The sequence below is a fragment of the Podarcis cretensis genome (assembly GCF_951804945.1).
Source record: "Podarcis cretensis genome assembly, chromosome: 6".
Classification (NCBI taxonomy): Eukaryota; Metazoa; Chordata; class Lepidosauria; order Squamata; family Lacertidae; genus Podarcis; species Podarcis cretensis.
Genome location: NC_137175.1, coordinates 101,504,450 through 101,527,413, shown reverse-complemented (window position 1 = coordinate 101,527,413; position 22,964 = coordinate 101,504,450). Strand labels below are relative to the sequence as shown.

The window sequence follows — 22,964 nt, the reverse complement described above, 5'->3', positions numbered from 1 at the left end:
TTATTTATACCCCACCCATCTGGCTGGGTTTCCCCAGCCACTCTGGGCAGCTCCCAACCGAATATTAAAACACAATACAGCATTAAACATTAAAAACTCCCATGCCTTCAGATGGGTGTTCCACAGGGCAGGCACCACCACCAAGAAGGCCCTCTGCCAGGTTCCCTGTAAACTCACTTCTCGCAGTGAGGGAACCACCAGAAGGCTGGACCTCAGTGTCCAGGGGTGGAGAAGCTCCACAATGACAAAGGCTCAAACAATGGGCAAGATTATAATGGGATGGGGAAATCCTGAAAGAAAAGATGTACACAGCTTCTTCCCTTCCAGAACCCTAAACAACTTCTCTTTAAACATCTCTCTCATATGCCTCATCCATTTGTGCCTGGTTTCCATTTTGGTCACTAAGCAAAGAGATTCTAAATGATAAATTATAATCAAGGCATTCAGCACTTTTTAGAAGTATTAACAACAAAATAAGAGCTCTTCTGAATAAATCCAGTGCCCATCTTGTTTCCCACAGTGGCCAACCCACAAGCAGGACATGAGTGCGCATTCCTGCTGTTGCTCCCCATTGATGGCCATTCAGAGGCATGTTGCTTGTGGTCCTGGAGGTAGCATGGAGCCATTGTCACACATAGCCATTGAGAGCCTTATCATAGCATGTTTCTAATTCCCTTTTAAAGTCATCAAAGTTGGTGCATTTAACTATGCATTAAGTGAAGTACATTCAAATCATAGAATAATTTCATTTGTGTTTTTTTTAATGCTGAACTGCATTATCAATAGTGTTGGAAAAACTTTGTGGTACATACTCCCACCAGGCTCCCACCATTTTAACCAAGTAATCATAGGGAAGTACGCAGGGCATGCAGCAACTAGAAAGAATGATTGGCTTACCTGAGGTGTAGATTTATGAAACAGGGATGCTGGGGACAGTGGATTGGGTATTTCCTCTCACATGACCACAGGCATGAGCAAAGACTTGTGGCAGGCAGGCACTTCCTGATATTCTGGTTAACGAGAAAGAGCATCTGCTCTTTGGTTCTGAGTTGAATCTGGCGAAGAATTATTTGCCTCTGGTTAAGACGCCAAGTTGTCCGCCAGTGTTCTAAATTCGCACTTCCACCACCACATTTCCAGAGAGTCCCAGATAACAAGCAATTCCTTCTCCCAAATGATGTATTTCTGCTCTGATGGACTCAGCTTGTGAGAGTGGAAGACGCAGTCTCAGGTCCCCGTTCTCATCCTCTTGCAGTAGAACTGCCCCCAGTGCCATGTTGGAAGCATCGGTCTCAACTATCATAGGTCGGTGTGGATCTGGATGTGCTAGGTACTCTTCTGAGGCAAACATTGCCTTGAGTCTCTCGAACGCCCTCTGCGCCTCTTCAGTCTACTGGATTGATAAATACGTCTTGTGGATGGATGTCTGAAAGCAATAATAGTGGAGATAACATTCTCATCCAGACCATGAGATTTCAGACTATGGCGCTCAAACGCCATGCAGTCAGCTTCAACCATTGTGGGTTCGGATGAGTCAATGGTTCCTGGCAAAGTAAACTGAATTATACAGGAGGATGAAATGGTGGTGCCACTGAAAGAGCCTGAATCTCTGACAGCCAAGAACTGAGGGCCAGAACAATGCAACAAGAACCACCTGAGCTTTTCCCAACCTGATCTTTTGGAGGACTCTCAGAATGATGGCTTGAGGAGGGAAGGCATACAATAATTCCTTTGGCTGTGGCGTTATTAGGGCATTCCAGGCTTCTGCTTGGTTGTCTTGGAACCTGCTGAAACCACGGGGTAGCTGACGGTTTAGCTTGTGAGCAAAGAGATCAACTTGTAGAGGACCCCAGCAGTGTTGAATTTGATGAAGCACCTGTTCGTTAACTTTCCATTCCCTTTGAGGGATCTGCTCAACCAAACTGCTTGCCATCACTGGTGAAATGTTCTGCCATGAGGCTGAGGAGGTGACACTCGGCACAACTGAAGAGTCTCTTTTTGGAGAGATTCCAAATGGGTGTCTCCTTAACGAGCTTTTGTTGTTGAGTTGCCTGTTTGAAGGAGGATGTGATGGAGTTGGAGACAAGAGGAGAAACAAACAATTGCCAGTCTGGCTGCAGTCTAGCCAACTGATGGAGTAAGTGGCCTTCAAGCTCGACCACAGACCTTGAGTGTAGAGAGCTTGACAATGGGCGCCCCATCCTTGAAAACTGGTGTCTGTGATTATTTGAGCGCTGCCCGGATTTCTGAATGGAGTGCCTTTCTGAAGATTGGAGGTTTCCACCCACCACAGCATGGACAGTTTGAGTTGAGGAGATAAGAGCAAAGACCTGGGGCGATTGTGATGTGGAAGTCAAAACCACTGTAGGGTTCTTGCATGGTGTTTCGCCCAACGTGTAATCTGAGAAGCTGACATGAAGAGTCCCAGAATTGTTGGTAGTCATTTGGCCGTCATCTTTTTTGTCTTTAAGATTGAAGCTACCACTGTGGAGATTGTGCTGATCCACTCTAGTGAAAAAGCCACAAGACCTTGAAGTGTATCTAGTAGGGTGCCTAGGTGAATGATCCTTTGTGATGGAGCCAAGCAACTTTTTTGTAGTTGATCAAGAAGCCGTGAGATTGTAATGTCTTGAGGGTGATCTGCAAATGGAGATGAGCCTGTTGAGGGGATGTCGCCTGGAGGAGCAAGCCGACTAAAGGTAAAGGTAAAGGTACCCCTGCCCGTACGGGCCAGTCTTGACAGACTCTAGGGTTGTGCGCCCATCTCACTCAAGAGGCCGGGGGCCAGCGCTGTCCAGAGACACTTCCGGGTCACGTGGCCAGCATGACAAGCTGCATCTGGCGAGCCAGCGCAGCACACGGAAACACCGTTTACCTTCCCGCCAGTAAGCGGTCCCTATTTATCTACTTGCACCCGGGGGTGCTTTCGAACTGCTAGGTTGGCAGGCGCTGGGACCGAGCAGTGGGAGCGCACCCTGCCGCGGGGATTCGAACTGCCGACCTTTCGATTGGCAAGCCCTAGGCGCTGATGCTTTTACCCACAGCGCCACCCGCGTCCCTAGAACAGGCCAACTAGGTACAACCAAATATGAATGCCCTGTAGATCATTATCTTAAAGAAAACTCAGGACGAAGAGGCTAGACCACACAGGAGAGCTCGGAACTGAAAATGATGCTTGCCTATGGCAAACCATAGATACTTTTGGTGATTTGATGCATTTGAACATGGAGGTATGCTTCTTGAAGATTGATGGATGAGAGAGAGTCGCTGACGTGAAGAGCCTCCCTGATGGGGGTTAAGGACTCCATTTTGAATTTTTTGTAAGCAACACTTTAGGAACTTCAGATCAAGAACTGGCTGCCATTTTTTGTGTCCTTTTTTTTGGCCTTGGAAGCATTGGTTGACTGGAACTGGCACAATTGCTGCCATTCCCAGGAGCTGACTTACGCATTTTCAAACTGCTTGTAAGTGAGTTTTGTTATTTGGTAAGAGAGAAGGTATGAAATATGATGGAGGAACTGAGATGAGGTCTATAACTTTTAACACCCAATGATCGTTTATAGAACTTTGCCAAATGGAAAGTGGGATAGACGACCCCCTACTTGGGAAGAAACCCCATCACTGGGTTCTCTGCTTGTTGAATTTGGAATTGGAGGAAGGAGGGCGCTGGAAGCCATGGTGGTCTTGGGGCCTCTGCCTGAATGACTTAAATCTAAAATCCCTTGCCTATTTTGGTTTCTAAAGGAATGAAAGGATTGAGCTTGTGAATAAGGAAAGTAGCATCTGGACATATGCCTATCATCCTTTTGAGATACTAAGATTTTGCGTTTATCCTTAGACTCAATCAAGACATCTTTGAGAGCAGCTTCCCCAAACAACTGACCCCCAGCAAAGGACACAGTAGAGAGGTTTACTTTGGACACAGCTTCTGCATGCCCATGCCAGTTCTTAAGCCAACGTGTGCGGCGTGCCACTATTTGAGAGGACTTAGCTCTAATTGTAAATTGCATAGCATCCATAGTTGCACCTGCCATAAAGATTTGTGCTTGTAAAAGTTTAGAAAGAGTTTGGCATTGACGAATGGCATCTGGGGGAAGGGAGTGCAAAAGGTCCTTGAGCCACACAATGCATGCGTGTGCAGAGAAAGTTGCTGCACAAGATGCCCTTATAGATAGGGCAGCTGCATCATGGATTTTATGAAGTGCAAATTCCAACTTCCTATCGGTTACATCCTTCAATTGGGCGTCTCCCTCTTTAGGAACAAGAGTGAAAACAGGACTGTCTACTGTAGGTGTCTTAATATATGATATGAAGTCAGGATCCAGGTCATATAGTTTATCTGCTAGAGATAAATTCTTTTGGACTGCATAGGGGAATCCAACTCTGATTTGACTACTGTTTTTAGCACTGAAGGAAGTAGCATATAGTTATATTTTGTGTGGTTATCAATGAACAAAGAAACTGGACTCTCAGAGGCAGGATCGGGAATTGTGGTAGATTTTGGGCCCATTCCCAATGCATTGCAATTTAAAATAGGAGCATTAGCTTCCTGGAACAATCTACTGGAAATAGATTCCTCTTGGACAGAACTATCAATCCACTCTAGAAAGATGTTTCGGAAGAAGGTGCTACATACTCAGCATTAGATAAATCCTTCCTCATATAAGTAAATGGATTGGGAGAAGAGCACCCCCCCCCCCCCGGAGATTTAGCCATAAGTTGAGAGGTCACCTTTTAACCACAAAGGTAGATTTTTTAGGTTGTATGTCACCTGTTAATGAATCACCTGTTCAATTGGAGTGGCTGGAAAGCTGAGGAAGCCTGCCTGGTCTGAGAGTTTGATGTTAAAGACTATTGTGCACCCTGGATTTCTTGGTCATCCGTGAATCCTAAAAATTCTGGTTCAGAATCGGACATATCTTCTATAACCTGCCTTCCAGTCTCATAGGGTGGAAGAGCAGAATCAGAGAGACTGATTCTTATGAACTGGAGTCTGCAGGCTCATTAGATTGCAATAAAACTGCAGTCAAAATATTTGGGGGTGGTGATATATGCAAAGGAGAGCCTTTCACCAAAATTTTTATTTAAAGATGAGCAAGGAAGAATTTTGGCAATTGAGATACAAAATCAGGGAGAAAAGTTTTTGATATTAGGAATTTATGCACCAAACGAGGGGAAATCGGAATTTTACAAGAAGCTGCATGAGATAATGCTGGACTATCTGGACTATGATAACATCATCATGATGCGCGATATGAATGGGGTGGCGTCAACCAACATGGATAAGTCTCAAAGCCAAAATGTGACAAAAGACGGCAGACTACCTAAAACTTTTTTTGAACTGACTGACAATATGGACTTGATTGACATCTGGAGGACAAAGAACCCCCTGGGGAGAGAGGGAACATTCTTTTCTGAAGCCCAACTGACATGGACAAGAATCGACCAAATATGGATAACTAGAGGTCTGGCACCTAAGACGAGAAAGGTGGAAATCTGCCCAAAGACCTGCTCCGACCATAACGCTGTAAAGATGGACATGAGACTAATCCCAACCGGCTCCTTTAGATGGAAGATGAATGACAATCTGTTTAGAGATCAGGAGATTACCAAAAAGGCCCAAAAAGTTCTGAAGGACTACTTTGAGATAAATCTGAACACCACGGTGGAAAAAAGAATCATCTGGGATGCAAGTAAGGCGGTTATGAGAGGGTTTCTGGTACAACAGAACGCTGTAAAGAAAAGATCACAAAATGAGAAAAAAGATAAGATTTTGGAGAAAATTAAAGAATGTGAGAAGAAGCTAAGATCGAAACCGAAGTCAAAGGAGATTTTGAAAGAAATTAAATTTTACCAAGCACAATACTCCAAATTGATAAATCAGGAGGTGGAGTGGAAAGTTAAGCTAATGAAACAAAAATCATTCGACTCGGCAAATAAATGTGGAAAACTGCTAGCATGGCAGTTGAAAAAGAGACAAAAACTAAACACGATCACCAACCTAGAGACTGAAGGAAGAAACATTCAGAACCCTGTGGAGATAAGGAAGTGCTTCCAGAGATACTTTAAACAATTATACACCCAAGGGCCGCAAAATGAGGCTGAGATAGAACAATTTTTGATAAAAAATGGATTGCCAAGGTTGTCTCAAGAAAATAGATCAATCCTGAACTGTAAAATAACACGACAAGAGATTGAAGTTGCCATTCAGAATATGCAATTGGGCAAGTCCCCAGGACCAGATGGGCTAACCTCCAAATATTATAAGGTACTGAAAGACTACTTGATACATCCACTAATGGAGGTTTGCAATGAGATTATGGAGGGGAAGAAAGCACCGGAAACGTGGAAAGAAGCATTCATCACATTGATACCTAAATCAGAATTGGAAAAGACACAACTTAAGAATTACCGCCCCAAAATTTTTGCAGACATTTTAGCAAACAGATTTAAAAAGGTTTTAAGTGAAGTGATTCATAAAGACCAGGAAGACATTTGTCTGCTAACACAAGGAACATTATTGACATTTTGGAACTTTTGCAAACCAATATTAATACTAGAGCAGTGTTAATATTTATAGATGCGGAGAAGGCCTTTGACAACTGTCAGAGCTGCCTCCAGGTCCCAGCTCACAGAGGACCAACGCTAGGCTGTAGTTATGTACAAAAGTCTTTATTGAGATTCAGTCTCCATTTTAAAGCCGCAGCGTGCAGCTCTACGTCCCGACCTTAGACCGGCGAAGTCCTGTCTGAGTCTCCTCCCCCTCCACACCAGTTTAAGACTCTCGCTTTGCTCCACCTCTTCCTAAATTCCTTTCTCCTCTGGGCCCTCCTGCCCGCTAGGGTCTCATCCTTCCTGGACTCCTCTGACGCTGACCCTGACGATTCTTGCCCCTCCTTCCGGCGGGCTTTAGGACCTGGTTCCCTATCCGGGCTACCTTCTGTGCCGCTCGCCTGTACCTTTGAACTTGGCGCGCGCGCCCAGCCTGCAACTTTCCTCTTAACCGTTAACTCGCTCTCTGATGGAGGCGTGGTCCACCCTGACTCATCTTCTCTCGCTGGTGGTGCATGTGTGGGCTCTGACACCTGGAACTCCTCCCCCCCACTACGTTCTGGTGGGGAAGCTGGTCCTGATTTGCAACTGCTGCTCTGGGAGTCCCCGCTGGCCCCTTGCTTCTGGGGTGTCCCCCTTGGGTCGCCCCTTGTCCTGCCCATCGGCGCCCCCTTCTGTGAATCTTCCGATTCGCTGGAGAGGCTCATGGAATCTATCGAGCTGCTGTCATATTCTCCTACGCTGCCCTCGGATTGCTCCCCCTCGCTTTCCATCTCCTCTCCTCCCTGCGCTCCCGCTGAGTCCCTGACAACAACATTTCTTGGAAGTTTATGAAGAAAAACCTGGAAGGGATGGGAGTGGGACGGGGATTTGAAAATGGGATAGATGCAATATACTCAGAACAAAAGGCTAAACTGATAGTTAACAATGTGGTGACAGAAGAGTTTAAAATTGAAAAAGGAACACGACAAGGTTGCCCTATTTCCCCACTGTTATTTATTTCGGTCCTGGAGGTGCTCTTGAATATGATTAGAGGGGACCGGTTGGTGGAAGGAATTCAGGTCGGAGCGAAACAATACAAACTTAAGGCTTTCGCAGATGACCTAGTTCTGACCCTACAGGAGCCAGAATCTAGTACGAAAAGGGCATTACAATTAATTCAAGATTTTGGTCGGGTGGCGGGTTTTAAATTAAATAAGCAAAAAACTAAGGTATTGGAGAAAAATTTGACAGTTTCAGAGTCAGAAAGGTTTCAGAAGGAGACAGAGTTAAACGTGGTTAAAAAAGTAAAATATCTAGGGGTGAACATAACAGCAAAAAATCTGAGCTTATTTAAGGACAATTATGAAAAGTGCTGGTCAGAAATTAAGAGAGATTTAGAAAGTTGGTCAAGACTGAAACTTTCCTTGTTGGGCCGAATTGCTGCTATAAAAATGAATGTATTGCCAAGGATGCTATTTCTTTTTCAGACTTTACAGATTGTGGATAAAATGGAATGTTTCGGGAGGTGGCAGAAAGATATCTCTAAATCTGTCTGGCAGGGCAAAAAGCCCAGAATTAAGTTTAAAATATTAACTGATGCTAAAGAAAGAGGGGGGTTTGCCCTGCCAGACTTAAGGTTGTATTATGAATCAGCAGCTTTTTGCTGGCTGAAAACACTGGCTGGCTGGCTGAAAACACTGATGTGTTAGACTTGGAAAGATTTAACAACGCTTTTGGTTGGCATGCATATCTGTGGTATGACAAGGTTAAGATTCACAAGAATTTCAAGAACCATATTGTAAGGAAAGCAGTGTTTAATGTCTGGACAAAATATAAAGACTTATTAGAAAACAAGACCCCAAGGTGGCTTTCACCTATGGAAGCTAAAGCTGTGAAAAGACCCAATATGGAGGTCAAATGGCCGAAATACTGGGAAATATTAGAAAGAGATGGAGACAAATGGAGATTGCAGAGTATGGAGAAACTAAAAGACAAAGTGCGAGATTGGTTACATTATGCTCAGATTAAAGAGGCTTTTAAATTGGATAAAAAGTTAGGATTCCAGGTGGAAAAATCGAAACTGGAAACAGAACTGTTAGAACCTAAGACTAAGGTACTTTCAAGAATGTATAACTTGTTGCTGAGGTGGAATACACAGGATGAAACGGTTAAATCAGCTATGATAAAGTGGGCACAGGACATTGGGTATAACATCATGTTTGCTGACTGGGAAAAGTTATGGACCACTGGTATGAAGTTTACGGCATGTAATGCCTTGAAAGAAAACATTATGAAAATGATATACAGGTGGTACATGACCCCAGTCAAGCTAGCAAAAATATATCACCTGTCAGACAATAAGTGTTGGAAATGTAAGCAAACTGAAGGAACGTTCTTTCACCTCTGGTGGACTTGCCCTAGGGTTAAGGCCTTCTGGGAAATGATATATAACGAGTTGAAAAAGGTATTTAAGTATACCTTCCCTAAGAAACCAGAGGCCTTCCTTTTGGGCATTGTTGGCCAGAGGGTGTTAAAGAATGATCGAACATTTTTTATGTATGCAACAACAGCAGCAAGGATACTTGTAGCTAAATATTGGAAAACTCAAGATTTGCCCACGCTGGAAGAATGGCAGATGCAACTGATGGACTACATGGAGCTGGCAGAAATGACTGGCAGAATCCGAGACCTGGGAGAAGAAGCAGTGGAGGAGGATTGGAAGAAATTCAAGGACTATTTACAAAAATACTGTAAACTATGAGTGTTAAGAAGGATGAGAGATTTGAAAATAACAGGGCACCATAAAGCTAGTTGAAAAGACTACGAGAATGAGTGAATTGCATGAGAATAATAAATTTTGAATAAATATTATGTTAAAATTAGGTATTTAAGATCTAGATAAAATATTCAAAGTTAGGGACAAAATATTGAAAATGTGTATAATAAGAATGGAAATAAGGTGATAAATTGCTGGCTAAAGTTTTATTAATGTGGAATGCAGGAGCGGGAAATGTGAGGAAGTCCAAAAATGAAGAAAAGTTGGTTATTACATGATGCCAAATTTTATGTTTGTTTTTCTTTTCTGTCTGTTTTTTTGCTTATGCTGTTTTTTCTTTCTATTGTATTTTTAAAAAAACCTCTTAATAAAAATTTATATATATATATAAAAAAAAAATATTTGGGGGTGGGGTGACAGAAGCAGCAGCTTTATTGCGTCCTATTCCCTTAGAGGGTAAGACGTGCTTAAGCTTTTGGTTAAGCCTTTTTGGGAAGAGGTTCAGGGGCTCCTTGTATAGGCTCCATATAATAAATCAACAGAGAATGGAAATTAATGAAATTGTTCTGAATGCAGCCACACAGGGCAGTAGCATTCACTTCCAATGCCACCACAGTGGACTATGGGGAAAAGGCACAAACTCCAATGTCTCTCCAATGCCATCACAAGCGGGCTAGGAAGAAATAGACTGCAAGTCACATAATAATGAGCGTAAATAGTAATAAACAAATGAATCACTCCTTAACTAGGAGGTTCAGAAGCAGTCTACCAGTGCCTGCTCACTCCGTCGCTGCGATTATGAACCGGGAGGAATAATAACCGCAGCTCCTTCTGCCATATCACGGACAGCAGTCTTAAATGATACAGAAAATAATGTCTGAAGACTGTAGAAATCACCAAAGAAATGAGGCTGTGCTATGGAGCCAGCAGCAACTGAAAATGAGCCATGATTGCGAAAAGCCTCAGGTAGGATTTCCCCCCGCTTATATTTAAATCCGATCAATAAAATGGCGTGCAGCAAAACGGAGAAACAGCATGTGAAAAACAAGCATATTCAGCGACACTGTAGGAGAGCAGTATACAAGGAAGCTCTGCAAGAAAGTAAACTAAATAAACTAAAACCAAGATGAACTAAGGTTGCAAGGGAAACAAACAGGGGCAGGGAGGGACGATTTTCTATAGATAGATAGCAAGATTCAAAGAATCTAAGTTGCTAAAACTAAGGAAGACTGGGGAAATAAAGCAACAACAGAATGAGATCAAAAATTGAAGTATCATCTGAAGAAGCAGGAGACGCAGGAGAAACATACTGCTGAGTCAGACAGGAGAAAAAACTGAGGAAGTGTCTGCCTCCCACAAGTCTTTGCGCCTGCCTGAGGTCATGTGAGAGGAAATACCCAATCCACTGTTCCCAGCATTCCATGAAATAAATTATATATGTTCCTATTTTTTGCTGATCTTGTGAAAGCAGAAGCTTTGATTCTGAGTTGGTTGCTGGATACAAAACTATTAAAATAAATATCATCTTATAGATGATCTTATAGATTTGATCAGATTTTCTGCCTCGGTTTCTCTGCCCTTATACAAAAAGATGTGCAAAAAAATTGCTGTTGTTACATTTTACATTAGCAAGCCTTTCTGAACAGAACAGGCCAAGCTGCAACACATAATGAATTTTATACAAATACAGCAGTAACACAAAGAACATTTTCATGCCAACATATGACAGACATGCATCTCATATATATCATGAGCAACAGATGGAAACTAGATAACAGTCAACAGACAAATAGTAAGCAGTTCTAGCTTTATTTGTGTGAGGATTGAAAACAAAGCTGTTTATGACTGGAAAATGTTAGCTCTTAAAATGGAATATTTAGCTTGTAGGGCACGTAAAATGTGGCAAATCTGAGACTCAAAGTTGTGATATATATATATATATATATATATATATATATATATTTGTCATTTCATATTGACATCCAGTTTCCCACATAGTATGTTTGTTGATGGAAATTTGCTTCCCATCCTGTATGTGCAAATCTGTCTGGAAAGTTCCTTTCCAAAAGCAAGACACATAAAGGATATCCCAGTTTACAAATTCTGAAAGGCACATATACTACTAACATAGTGGCTGTATTTTATTTATTTTTCTTAGAATTGTCTATTTAAAGCATATTACAAACACAAAAGACCCAAAGTTCTACAAAGGTAGAAACGGTCCTAAAATTAACAAGAAAAATGGTAATTAAAAGAGAGGAGCCACTTTTAACAAATTCATAGTCAGCCCAGTTTCTCTCATTCTTCTTCCAGCTACGTAAAAAAGAAACCTGCATCTTTCCAAAAGTTCATTCTGTACACTCCAGCTCCCGATGCCATTCTTTAAGGCAGAAGTACTGTACAGAAGCCCCCGATAGGGGGCGGGTGGGTGTGGGGGACGCCCTGATCCTGCATGGGGTAACTGCCCCTGAAGGAGCAGGCGCACAGCCTGGGAGTCATTTTAGACTCACAGCTGTCCATGGAGTCATTTTAGACTCACAGGTGTCCATGGAGGTGCAGGTCAAATCTGTGTCCAGCGGGGCTGTCTACTAGCTCCATCTGGTAAGCAGGCTGACCCTCCCTACCTGTGGACAGTCTTGCCAGAATGGTGCATGCTCTAGTTATCTGTCGCTTGGACTTGAATGCGCTCTACATGGGGTTCCCTTTGAAGGTGACCTGAAAACTACAACTAATCCAGAATGCAGTAGCTAGACTGTGGACTGGGAGTGGCCAAGTGCTGACCTTTAAAGCCCTAAACGGCCTCGGCCCACTATACCCGAAAAAGAGTCTCCACCCCCCTTGTTCAACCTGGACACTGAGGTCCAGCTCCGAGGGTCTTCTGGCGGTGCCCTCACTGTGAGAAGCGAAGTTACAGGGAACCAGGCAGAGGGCCTTCTCGGTGGTGGCACCCACCCTGTGGAATGCCCTCCCACCAGATGTCAAGGAAATAAACAACTATCTGACTGTTAGAAGACACCTGAAGGCAGCGCTGTTTGGGAAAGTTTTTAATACTTGATGAATTATTGTATTTTTAAATATTTTGCTGGAAGCCGCCCAGAGTCGCTGGGGAAACCCAGCCAGATGGGTGGGATATTATTATTATTATTATTATTATTATTATTATTATTATTATTTGCTGCTCCTTTTCACGTTTATGTGTTTTGGAAAACAGAAGAGTGATGAAATAAGGTTCTTCAGCAACACTCATGTTAACAGTTCTTTGGTCACAGAGGGCTGTAAAAATTTATGCTTCAAAGCCTTAAATACAGTATTTGCTTTTAAATTCCAAAACAAACCCTGTAGTAAATACAATTTATTTATTTTTTTACATACTGAACAAAGACCCAACGTTCCATTATAAGTAGCAGGTTCAAATTATATTTTCAGTTCTTTCCATATGGCTTCCGTTACAGAAATATGATTGTCAGCCATTTTGTTCATTGTCAAAACAATTTCTGTACTGCTGGAGAAGTACCAGTAATGGCTGCAGATTGTAGGCATGTGTGGCTGCATAAATATTTCTTTTATTGCTTGACACAGCTTAGAACTCTGTAAATATGTATAAATTATTATTATTTTGCCATCAGTCATTCTAAAAACAAAGCTAAAATAAAAATAATAAAGAATGGTGATGAAGGTTTAGCTACACTAAAATATCATTTCTCTTACTGCACCATACCACTAGCCCAATCATGGCAATTGTCAAGAGAACTGGAATGAAAATCAGGGTAATCAAAATTTTATCTGGTGGATCTTCCCAATGCACTTTTTTTGAAGTACAGTTTGAAAAGAATTGTTTATGGATTCCAATGATGAAGCCCTCAGCAATGGGGTTAGGCCAAAAGCACTTTGCTGTTGCAGCCTTGTCTTCTGTACATAGGGTAAAGTTGTTGTAATACCTGAAGAGAAAAGAACATGACAATAAGTTTGACGAATACATACAAAAAATTCTTCTGACAGCTCTTTCCCTTCTTTCACTCCAGTCTAACAGATTCTTGACAAGGGATCTGTTTCTTTCCAGCAATTTTCTTGCCACATAAGTGCAGCAACAATTTGGAGCTGGACAAATATTATCTATGCTGGGAGGACTCCACACCCAGCTCTGTCCTTGAATTATGCTAATCTCTGTTACACTTCCATGTGGATATGCCACCTTTGGGTTGCCACCTTTGGTCAGGCAAAATAAGGGATAGGTGGGAGAAAACTGGGGAGCTAAAAATTTACCTCGTACAGAAATGACTTCAAAGCAACCCATTGCAATAATCAAATGGAAGCTATCTAAGCAACTGAAAACATTCTAATAACAATACTGAAAGGAAATGCTCCCACAAAAAGAGGACATCGTGGGGCAGCGGGCAGGCTTCTGCTGGGGGGGGGCAGAACCTCAATTAATTATTTTTAATGCTTTTCAATATTTTTGATAGTGAGCAAGCCTTGGATTATTCACATGTGTTGTATCATTTGGCAGAGACACCTATGCAACTACAGCATGAGGACATGACTTGCTGAAAAAATAATAATGGTAGCCCTATGATACCCTGCCACAGTATAAAGAGAAAATAAATAATATATGCAAATATATGTTGGAAACTTCCAAACTGTATATATAGTAGAAAATGCTGAAAGACACCCAGAATAATTCAGGAAAACAAAAAATGAATGCTTTTCAACACAAGCTATGGTAGAATTCTATGTTGAACTGTGTGAAGAGTTTTTGTGGTGATAAAGCTCCTGAGCAGCTGTGATGTCATGGACTCCTTGCAAAACCCTAACTGTGGAAGGAATGGAAATTATCAATAGAATATTCATTAATGACCACGTCTGTGTGAGGCAGAGACTCAAGGAAGTTGAGAAAATGCAGCAGAAAATGCAGTGGACAAAGAAAACAGAAAACTGAGGAAGTATAGAGGAAAAAGGAAGAGGCCAAAGGAAAAGATGGGCTGGGAATACAGAAACAAAAGGTGTGTGTAGAAAAAGCTCACGCAAGTATGAAGGACAGGAGAACTTTTATCTGTTGGGAGAAAAGGAGTGTGGCAGGAAGTAAGAAGCCAGAGGGCTGTGCAAGGCTGGTCAAGAGCTGGGATGGGTAGACAAGGAAAGGAGCAATGGGCAGAGGAATGAAAAGCCAGGCGGATGCAGGAATGACTACTGATGGAGGCATATTTCCTCAAGAAATTCCTTCTTTCCCATAGGGAATGACAGTAGCCACACAAATAGGCATTGCTCTGGACAAATGACTTGGAGAACCTGCATTTTGGATTAAATATTTGTCAGTGGTGCTGACAAGAAAGCTGAGTTTGGAGGCCATGAATCTTCCAAAGGAGATGGCAAAATATGAGAATGTAGTGAAAGAGGAACAGAGTAGGAACCAACTATCTATCACCCACATCTAATCTAAAACATATTTAAACATAGGCAGCTGGAGGAAATGGATGAGAAGGTTGAGTGGCTGAGTTGTTATAGGGAAATATTTTGGACTGGTATTGTGATTTGTATCCTCAACACGTGGCTTCCATGCCAGCTGGGGTGATACAAACATGGGAAAGGGTTTCTTATGTTTCTATCCCCACCTGGATGGTGAATCATAAATGGGTGCAACTTGTCTAACTTCCCAACCAGATTCAAAATCTGAGGCTGCACAGGTTTTGTCCTTTCACAAAAGAGGACACTTCTGCCTAGCAGCGGTTCAGAAGAGAGATTTGGAAGAGATCAGAGTCTCCCCTTGCAACGGTTTCCTGCCCAGCAGCTGGTTGGCAAGACTGCTGACTCTCAGAGCCCTGCCTGCTCCGTGGACTCTCTAGGGTGGGCAGGCGGGGGTAGCACGCCCATCCCCACCCATACTATGGGAATAACAATACAGTGGTACCTCGGTTTACGAACTTAATCCGTTCCGGAAGTCCGTTCTTAACTGAAACCGTTCTTAAACCGAGGCGCGCTTTCCCTAATGAGGCCTCCCGGTGCTGGTGCCCTTCCAGCGTTCGGATTCTGTTCTTAGACTGAGGTAAAGTTCACAAACACTACTTCCGGTTTTGCAGAGTTCATAAACCAAATCGTTCTTAAACAGGACTGTTCTTAAACCGAGGTACCACTGTGTTGAACAAGGTTAAAGGCCCCAAATACTTTAAACCTTTTCAGTTATTCTTGGATGCATTGGTCTGAAAATAAAATTGTTCAGATTATTTAGAGGTTTTAAGAATTACACATCAATTTAAAAATAATTAATCCAGATATGTGAGTCTGTAGAAGGCACAATTGTTTTGCCTCTCTCCAGGTCAAATATCATGAAAGGCACCCTGTATTTTATGCAACTTTTAGATAAATGATTGCTCAGCCTAATTACATACAAAATTAATTTAAAGGATAGATGATTCATGTTTGGGGGTGGTGTGGTATTTCAATTATCCCACACACAGAAATCACTGTGGGAAGAAAAAGAACTCTGGTCATCTCCACCCCTGCTTCCTGCTTCTTCACAGAGGGACATGAGTAGCAGCTGCCCTGTGAGCAAGAAAAGGCAATGGCAGTGAGACAAATGATCATCATAGTCACTTTCTTACAAGGGCTATTTGAAGATCACATGCAATTTAATTATTTGTTCTTTAGCCTTCTTGGTTGAAGAGCAGAATGAAAATTAGTAAAGAAGTAAATAAAAAGTTTCTCACAAATCAAATGCAAGACTGTTGCTTCCCTGGGATCCTCATGAGTATGTCTTGTGCATCTCATTATGTTACACTGAGCCAAAAAAAGCGGTCTCTCGTTTTCCCAAACCACTCAATTTCTACAGTACAGTTCTTCAAAACAGTTTATCTTTAGCTCAATCTTCAGGTCACACATTCCCAGCTCCATGCATTATTATAAATACTATTAAAACAACAAATTAGGAGGGGCTTTACCATTGAGTGAGTGCTCCTCTAATTAACCCCACCCCCAGCTCTTTTGGGGAGCTGATGATCCAGCACTCAAACACATTGTGCATAGCAATTGTAGGCATCACAATCTGGAAAGGCTCAGCTCCTCCACATCTTAAGTGAGGATCCTCTTGTATTATACAGCTTCATTTGAAATTATTCCAACCCCATTGCAAATCAGGATTATTTTCAAACTTTACAGACTTTCAGCTGTTTGCAATGAGAAAATCAAACAAAACCAATTGAAATAGCTCAACAAATGTTGCAAGTGGTTTCCCCAAATTCAACTGACATTGCAAATTATACTGGTTTCTCCGGTCTCACTATTATTCAACCCCTTCATGGCAAGCATCTTTAGTACTTAGTAGAGCAGCCTTTAGGTGGCGCTGTGAGTTAAACCACAGAGCCTAGGACTTGCCGATCGGAAGGTCGCTGTTTGAATCCCCGTGACGGGGTGAGCTCCCGTTGCTCGGTCCCTGCTCCTGCCAACCTAGCAGTTCGAAAGCACATCAAAGTACAAATAGATAAATAGGTACCACTCCGGCGGGAAGGTAAATGGCGTTTCCATGCACTGCTCTGGTCCACCAGAAGCGGCTTAGTCATGCTGGCCACATGACCCGGAAGCTGTACTCCGGCTCCCTTGGCCAAAAAAGCGAGATGAGCGCCGCAACCCCAGAGTCAGCCACGACTGGACCTAACGGTCAGGGGTCCCTTTACCTTTAGAGCTGCCTTTTGCTGCTATGACTTGCTGCAAGTGAGATGCACAGCCAGCTTCCAGCAGTGTTCCTGAGGAATCTGAGCCCATTCCTCATGAGCGATGGCCTCCAGATGTTGGGTTTGCATGCTGCAACCGCCTTCTTCAAACCCCACCATAGATTTTCTATGGGGTTCAAGTCGGGTAACTGTGATGGCCTTCCTGTAGAGCCTTCCAGGACTTCTTCTGCAACCAAGCCTTGGTGGAATTTGGGATCATTGTCCTGTTGGAAGGTCCAATGACGCCCAAGCTTCAGCTTCCTCACAGACAGCATGACATTTCCTCCTAGGAATCCATCCTGCCTTCCAAACGCTTCAAGTTTTCAGTGCCAGAGGATGCAAAGCAGCCCCAGAGCATCACTGAGCCCCCACCATGTTTCACTGTAGGCACAGTTTTCTTTTCAGCATATGCTTCATTCTTCTTATTTCTGACATAGCGCTGTTCCATGGGGCCAAAAAGTTCCAATTTTGTTTCATCGCTGCACAAAACAGAATCCCAGAACTTCTGTGGCTTATTTACAGTGGTACCTCAGTTTACGAACTTAATCCATTCTGGAAGTCCGTTCTTAAACCAAAGCCATTCTTAAAATGAGGTGCGCTTTCCCTAATGAGGCCTCCCACTGCCAGTGCCCTTCCACCGTTTTGGATTCCGTTCTTAAACCGAGGTAAATTTCACAAACCAGTACACTACTTCTGGTTTTGCAGAGTTCATAAACCAAATCGTTCTTAAACAGGACTGTTCTTAAACCAAGGACACAGGTGAGCATTTCAGAGCTGAGTTTGCTTGTGCTTTGGGGTCAATAGTGGTGAACATCTTGGAGTTCTGGCATGGAAATCTTCTGCATTTAGTACACACCTTACTGTGCTCACTGAAACCTCAGTGCCTGCTGCCACCAAGTCTTGCTGCAGCTCTTTTGCAGTCACCCAAGGATTTTCCCCAGCCTGCCTTCTCAGAATTCTTGTTGCTGCCCCAAATAGCTTACTTTTTCTGCCCTGTCCAAGTAGTGTAACCACTGTTCATTAACTCTGAACTTGCGAACTATGCTTCCAACAATGTCTCTAGGAACATGCAGTGCCTTTGTTATCTTTTTGTATCCTGCTCCTTGTTTGTGAAGGGCGATGATCTCTTACCTTCTTGGACCATTCTCTTGACTTAGCCATATTTCTAACATGCAGCCAAATTTGACACTCTGCAAACCCCTAGCTAGTTCAGGTATTTCAGGTGTTCCAGCTCACCTGGTACAACTGATGAAGCCCTTGATTACTTGCATCAGGTGTGCTTGAGACAACACCTGTTGTATTTGTGTTGTTGTGAGGGTTTCTATTTAGGGGGTTGAATAATACAGTGAGCCTGAAGAAGCCAGTATAAGTTGCATTTTCAGCTGAATTTGGGGGAACCACTTGAAGTGTCCATTGTGTTGAGCTGTTTCAATTGTTTTGTTTTGTTTGATTTGCTCTAGAGGGGGAATCATGACACATGTCTGATGGCAGTAAACAGCACAAAAGTCTATTTATTAATCTAAGATGTCCATGAGCTTTTGAAAGGGCAGAAAGGCGGCAACTGCTCCTAAAAAATAAAATAAAATGCTATTTTCCCCAGCAATTTAGTAACTCCCATCTTGTTTAATTTTTTATTTTACTTTAAATACCTGGGAGGTGTATCTGGCTTGTTAAAAACCAATTACGCTTTTTGCTTATCAATATAAATTAACATTTGAAGTTAACATAATTTTCTATTAAAATCATTGTTACATCTATGCTAATAGCCTGACCATTACATAGTTTGATCATGACAAACACATAAAATGACACTATTCATCCGCTATGCTTCTAATACCAGCAGTAAAGTCACAGTGCTAAGTAATGTGTACTGGATTTTTAAGAGAGACTCCCAGAGGAGAAATAAAAGCCTTTCTGGAAACATCTTGGGTTTAAGTGCAGTTAAATCATTATTGCTAGCCTGCATTAGCCAAGCGTCATTCATCTCAGTAAAAGTTCTCTCACTGTGGATGAACATCATAATACAGCAGCTAACACAACCCCAACTTCCAAGGAAATGGCAGGCAACTGTATCCAGATTGGAAAAGTTTTCACACATGAGGCTTAAACAAGAGAGTACCGGTAATTGCAAGACAACTATTCAATATAGAAAGACCAGCTCATCTTCTCTGGACATGAACTTACTATGCATAGAAGGCAGTATCAAAAAGAGATTTACTGAAATGTATTAATCACATCTTTTTTTCTTAAGTAATAGCAGGCATGAAGAAGAAGAAGAGTTTGGATTTGATATCCGCCTTTCACTCCCTTTAAGGAGTCTCAAAGCAGCTAACATTCTCCTTTCCCTTCCTCCCCCACAACAAACACTCTGTGAGGTGAGTGGGGCTGAGAGACTTCAGAGAAGTGTGACTGGCCCAAGGTCACCCAGCAGCTGCATGTGGAGGAGCGGAGACGTGAACCCAGTTCCCCAGATTACAAGACTACCGCTCTTAACCACTACACCACATGGGGATGAATTTTCATCAGAACCATAGTTTGTGGGGTGGGGAGGTTTAACATTTTCTTCCCCAGCTGCAATCCTGACAAAAGTCCTGAAGAAAAACTAAGTTCTAACACAGAGCTTTGCTATTCACAGGTGCTAACCAACTAAAAGTTCTGCTAGCACAGTGACTTTTTGCTTTACAATGGACTTTTTGCTTTCCTCACCTCCTCTGCTCCTCTCACAACCCCTAAATGCCAGAGGTTCTCCAAAATGCCAGCAAGGCAAGGAAGGCTTAACAACAAAATGAGTGAGAGACAGATGTTAGCAGAGAGAGAAAGGCATGTCACAGAACTTCAAGAATTCTGTAGAATGTTCCAATTCTTTAGAATTATCTAATTTAGCTGTCACGAAAACATGATCTTCTGTTTGTGAAACAACAAGAAGCATGTTGGAATTCAGTAGACCAGCAGAATAGGACTGATCTGCTCATCCTTATCCTGCGCTGCAACTACTCAATAAAGTTTAATTTAGCAAAATTTACCAAGATTATTTTCTTTTTTTAAGAACCATTCTTTCTCGGCAGGAGGGAAGTCACATGTCCTTTTTGGAGAGAATATTGGAACTCCAAATATAAATGATCTCACCTCATCCCAAATACATTTAGAGCAATGTCATTGAAAGTCAAAATATTTTTTTTCAACATGATAATTATTGTTAATCTTCATTGTCACAAGCACATCTGTTCTATTCATTACTCCTTGCAGACAAACACAGCTGTGAGCAGAAGAAAATTTATAGCAGTAGGAAGAGGTATTTGACATAGTCTACTGAAGATCCTGTCAACAGAGTTTAGGGTAAACACAGTTTTAAGGATCCTGAACAATGTATTTGAAGACCCAGTGGTGGTATTTTATTGTCACAATACATATGCTTTATTTCCTGGCCCACACCTGCAGTGATTGTAAATATTCTGCTTAAGAGAAAAACATTCTGTTGGAAATCTGTTTGGTTAGGTTTCAATTCTTTATTCTACTCTTCCTGTAGTTAAAACACAATTTACTAGTCACATTTTACCAAGGACACTTGCAATATTAACAATAGGGCTCTTGTGGAATTGTGGAGATTAAAAGGGCATATACACTCACAGCAGCTCAAAGCTGACAATATGACTTGGGTTCAACAGCTTTAAGCCAGGAGCAAAACCAGGCTTTATTTCAACGGGCTGACTAAACCAGGTGAGGGTAGCTGATAGGTCTTAAACTCTCACTCACCCTGTGTGTGAAGACAGGCTCCAGCGGATTGAGTAGATGAGACCAAGAGTAGATCCAATGGTCAAGAAGGCAGTTATTGTGCAAGCTGTGGAGGGAAGTGAGGAGTAGATGGGGCTCATCAACGTGGGAAGGGAGCCCATCCGGGAGAAGTAAACTCTGATCCTAAACCTCCACTGCCTTGTGGGACATATTCGAGAGAAGAGAGAAGTGGCTAAGGAGTAAACTCTACACAAATCCAGAGTGCAGTCCTTAAGACCAGGGGTCAGCAAACTTTTTCAGCAGGGGGCCGGTCCACTGTCCCTCAGACCTTGTGGGGGGCTGAGCTATATTTTTTTGGGAGGGGGATGAACGAATAACCCAGAGATGCATTTTAAATAAAAGGACACATTCTACTCATGTAAAAACATGCTGATTCCCGGACCATCTGCGAGCCAGATTTAGAAGGTGATTGGGCCAGATCCAGCCCCCGGGCCTTAGTTTGTCTACCCATGCCTAAGACCTCCTTCCAGCAACTCCTGCAACCAAGCTGGTGCCAAACATCTTCCTCTGCTTTCTGTGGTCACAGGAACAAGGTCAAGAGGGTCTTGTCATCCGGGCAGCCCAGGATCTCCATCCACACTGCCCAGGCTTGTGCCCCAGAGAGGTTACTTCAGTGCTGCTAACATAGCAGATTGACTTCATCCTCAAATGTGAACTCCATGTGTCCTCCGCCCTAGGAATGTATGAAGGTAAAATTTATATTCATTGCTCCACTCACTTTTGCCCCTGGCCTCACCTACCACTGGAATGTGGCCCTTGAAAGTTTGCTCAGAAAGGTATGCAGCTTACAGGCTGCCAAAGGTTCCTCGCCTCATCTCGCCTCATCTAGGGCACAGTCCTTTGGGGTCTCAGAAATTCCACCTTTTCTCATGGCTGGAATGGACATGTAACCAAAGTCACATGTAACCAAAGTCACTTCCTTCTCTGGATGCCTCCTTGATTTCATTCTTCACCTCAAGGTCACCCTGGGCAAGATCAGCAGGGCAACAGTACATCTCTGGTAGTCAGTTACTCTTAGGGCCTGGCATCACCACCCACAGTTGTTTTGTGGAAGGGTCGGCCTGCCCTGCAGGAATTTCTCACTTATTGGGTTCTGTGCCCAGGGAGCTTTTTTTGTAATTCTTTTAACGTAGTATATTGCATGAGACCTCAGTATCAGTATACTGATACAGTATACCGCATGGGGTGGTGGTTGATTCACCTAAGATATGTGGCAAAAGGGGAAAGTATGCAGAGCAAGCTTGGCCAGATCCACTCCATTGTTTCCCCCTATCCAGCATACACACACATGCAGGGCCAAGGTCAGCATTAAGACACTTAAAACCTGCAATTCAGATGCAAACCTCCACAGTGATGCTGTGCTCCTTGGGAAGAGCAATATGACATGTATTTCTCTTTAACAACAAAATAAAATAATTCAAGGCCTTCAACAGAGTTTCAGGACAGATGGTGGGAAACTATAACGGGAAAGGAAATTAGACTCCCACCCTTAATGGCCACTTGGGAGTCAGTGTTATGATGCTTTCTGTGTTAGCACAAAAGCCCTAAACGTGTTCATTCTTTACAATATGCAGAGATATTGCAGTCAAGCAAATTGTGTTTTGCTCAGATCCTGGCTGGAATAATACAGCTGGAAACCAAAGCAGCAACACAAAAGACACCTGGAATGAATCATCAACCCAAAGTCACAGAACGAACAGCCAAGGAAATGAGAGTCGGTGATTAACTAAGAAGAGCTCTCAAATCTTGACATTTGTGACTGCCAACCACAAATGAACATTTGGAGCCCATTTTTCAAGAGACACATTAAAGTTTCATTTTGCTGTGAACTAATCAGGCATGACCCCTGCCAACAGCTCAGTTTATGGAATGATACTGTAGAGAGCTATAAGCAGAAATAAGAGAGAAACCAACTGATCTCCAGCTGTAGAAAAATCCCTCACAGGTTGGATAGGTTAATTCATGTTGAACATTTGGTCTGGTGCCAGAGCCAGTTAGATGAAATTGAGTTTTAGACTACCTGCATTCCTCCCGTGTCCTCCATGTTGCTTGCTCACTCACTGGAGATTCTTAGTGCTCCCTCTCTTGTAGAGGTAGAAAAATTCACTTTTGAATCATAGAATCATAGAATCATAGAGTTGGAAGAGACCACAAGGGCCATC

General features: G+C 42.7%; 1 protein-coding gene across 1 annotated transcript in view; it reads right to left on the bottom strand.

Annotated features, from left to right (window-relative positions):
• Window positions 1-11,103: 11,103 nt before the first annotated feature.
• The window catches only part of RAMP3 (receptor activity modifying protein 3), a 57,669-nt gene continuing 45,808 nt past the window's right edge, over window positions 11,104-22,964 (bottom strand). The window contains exon 4 of the mRNA XM_079981803.1: window positions 11,104-13,248. Within this exon, the coding sequence (XP_079837929.1) occupies window positions 12,993-13,248 (256 nt within the window). The 3' untranslated portion in view covers window positions 11,104-12,992. The remainder of the gene's footprint in view (window positions 13,249-22,964) is intronic.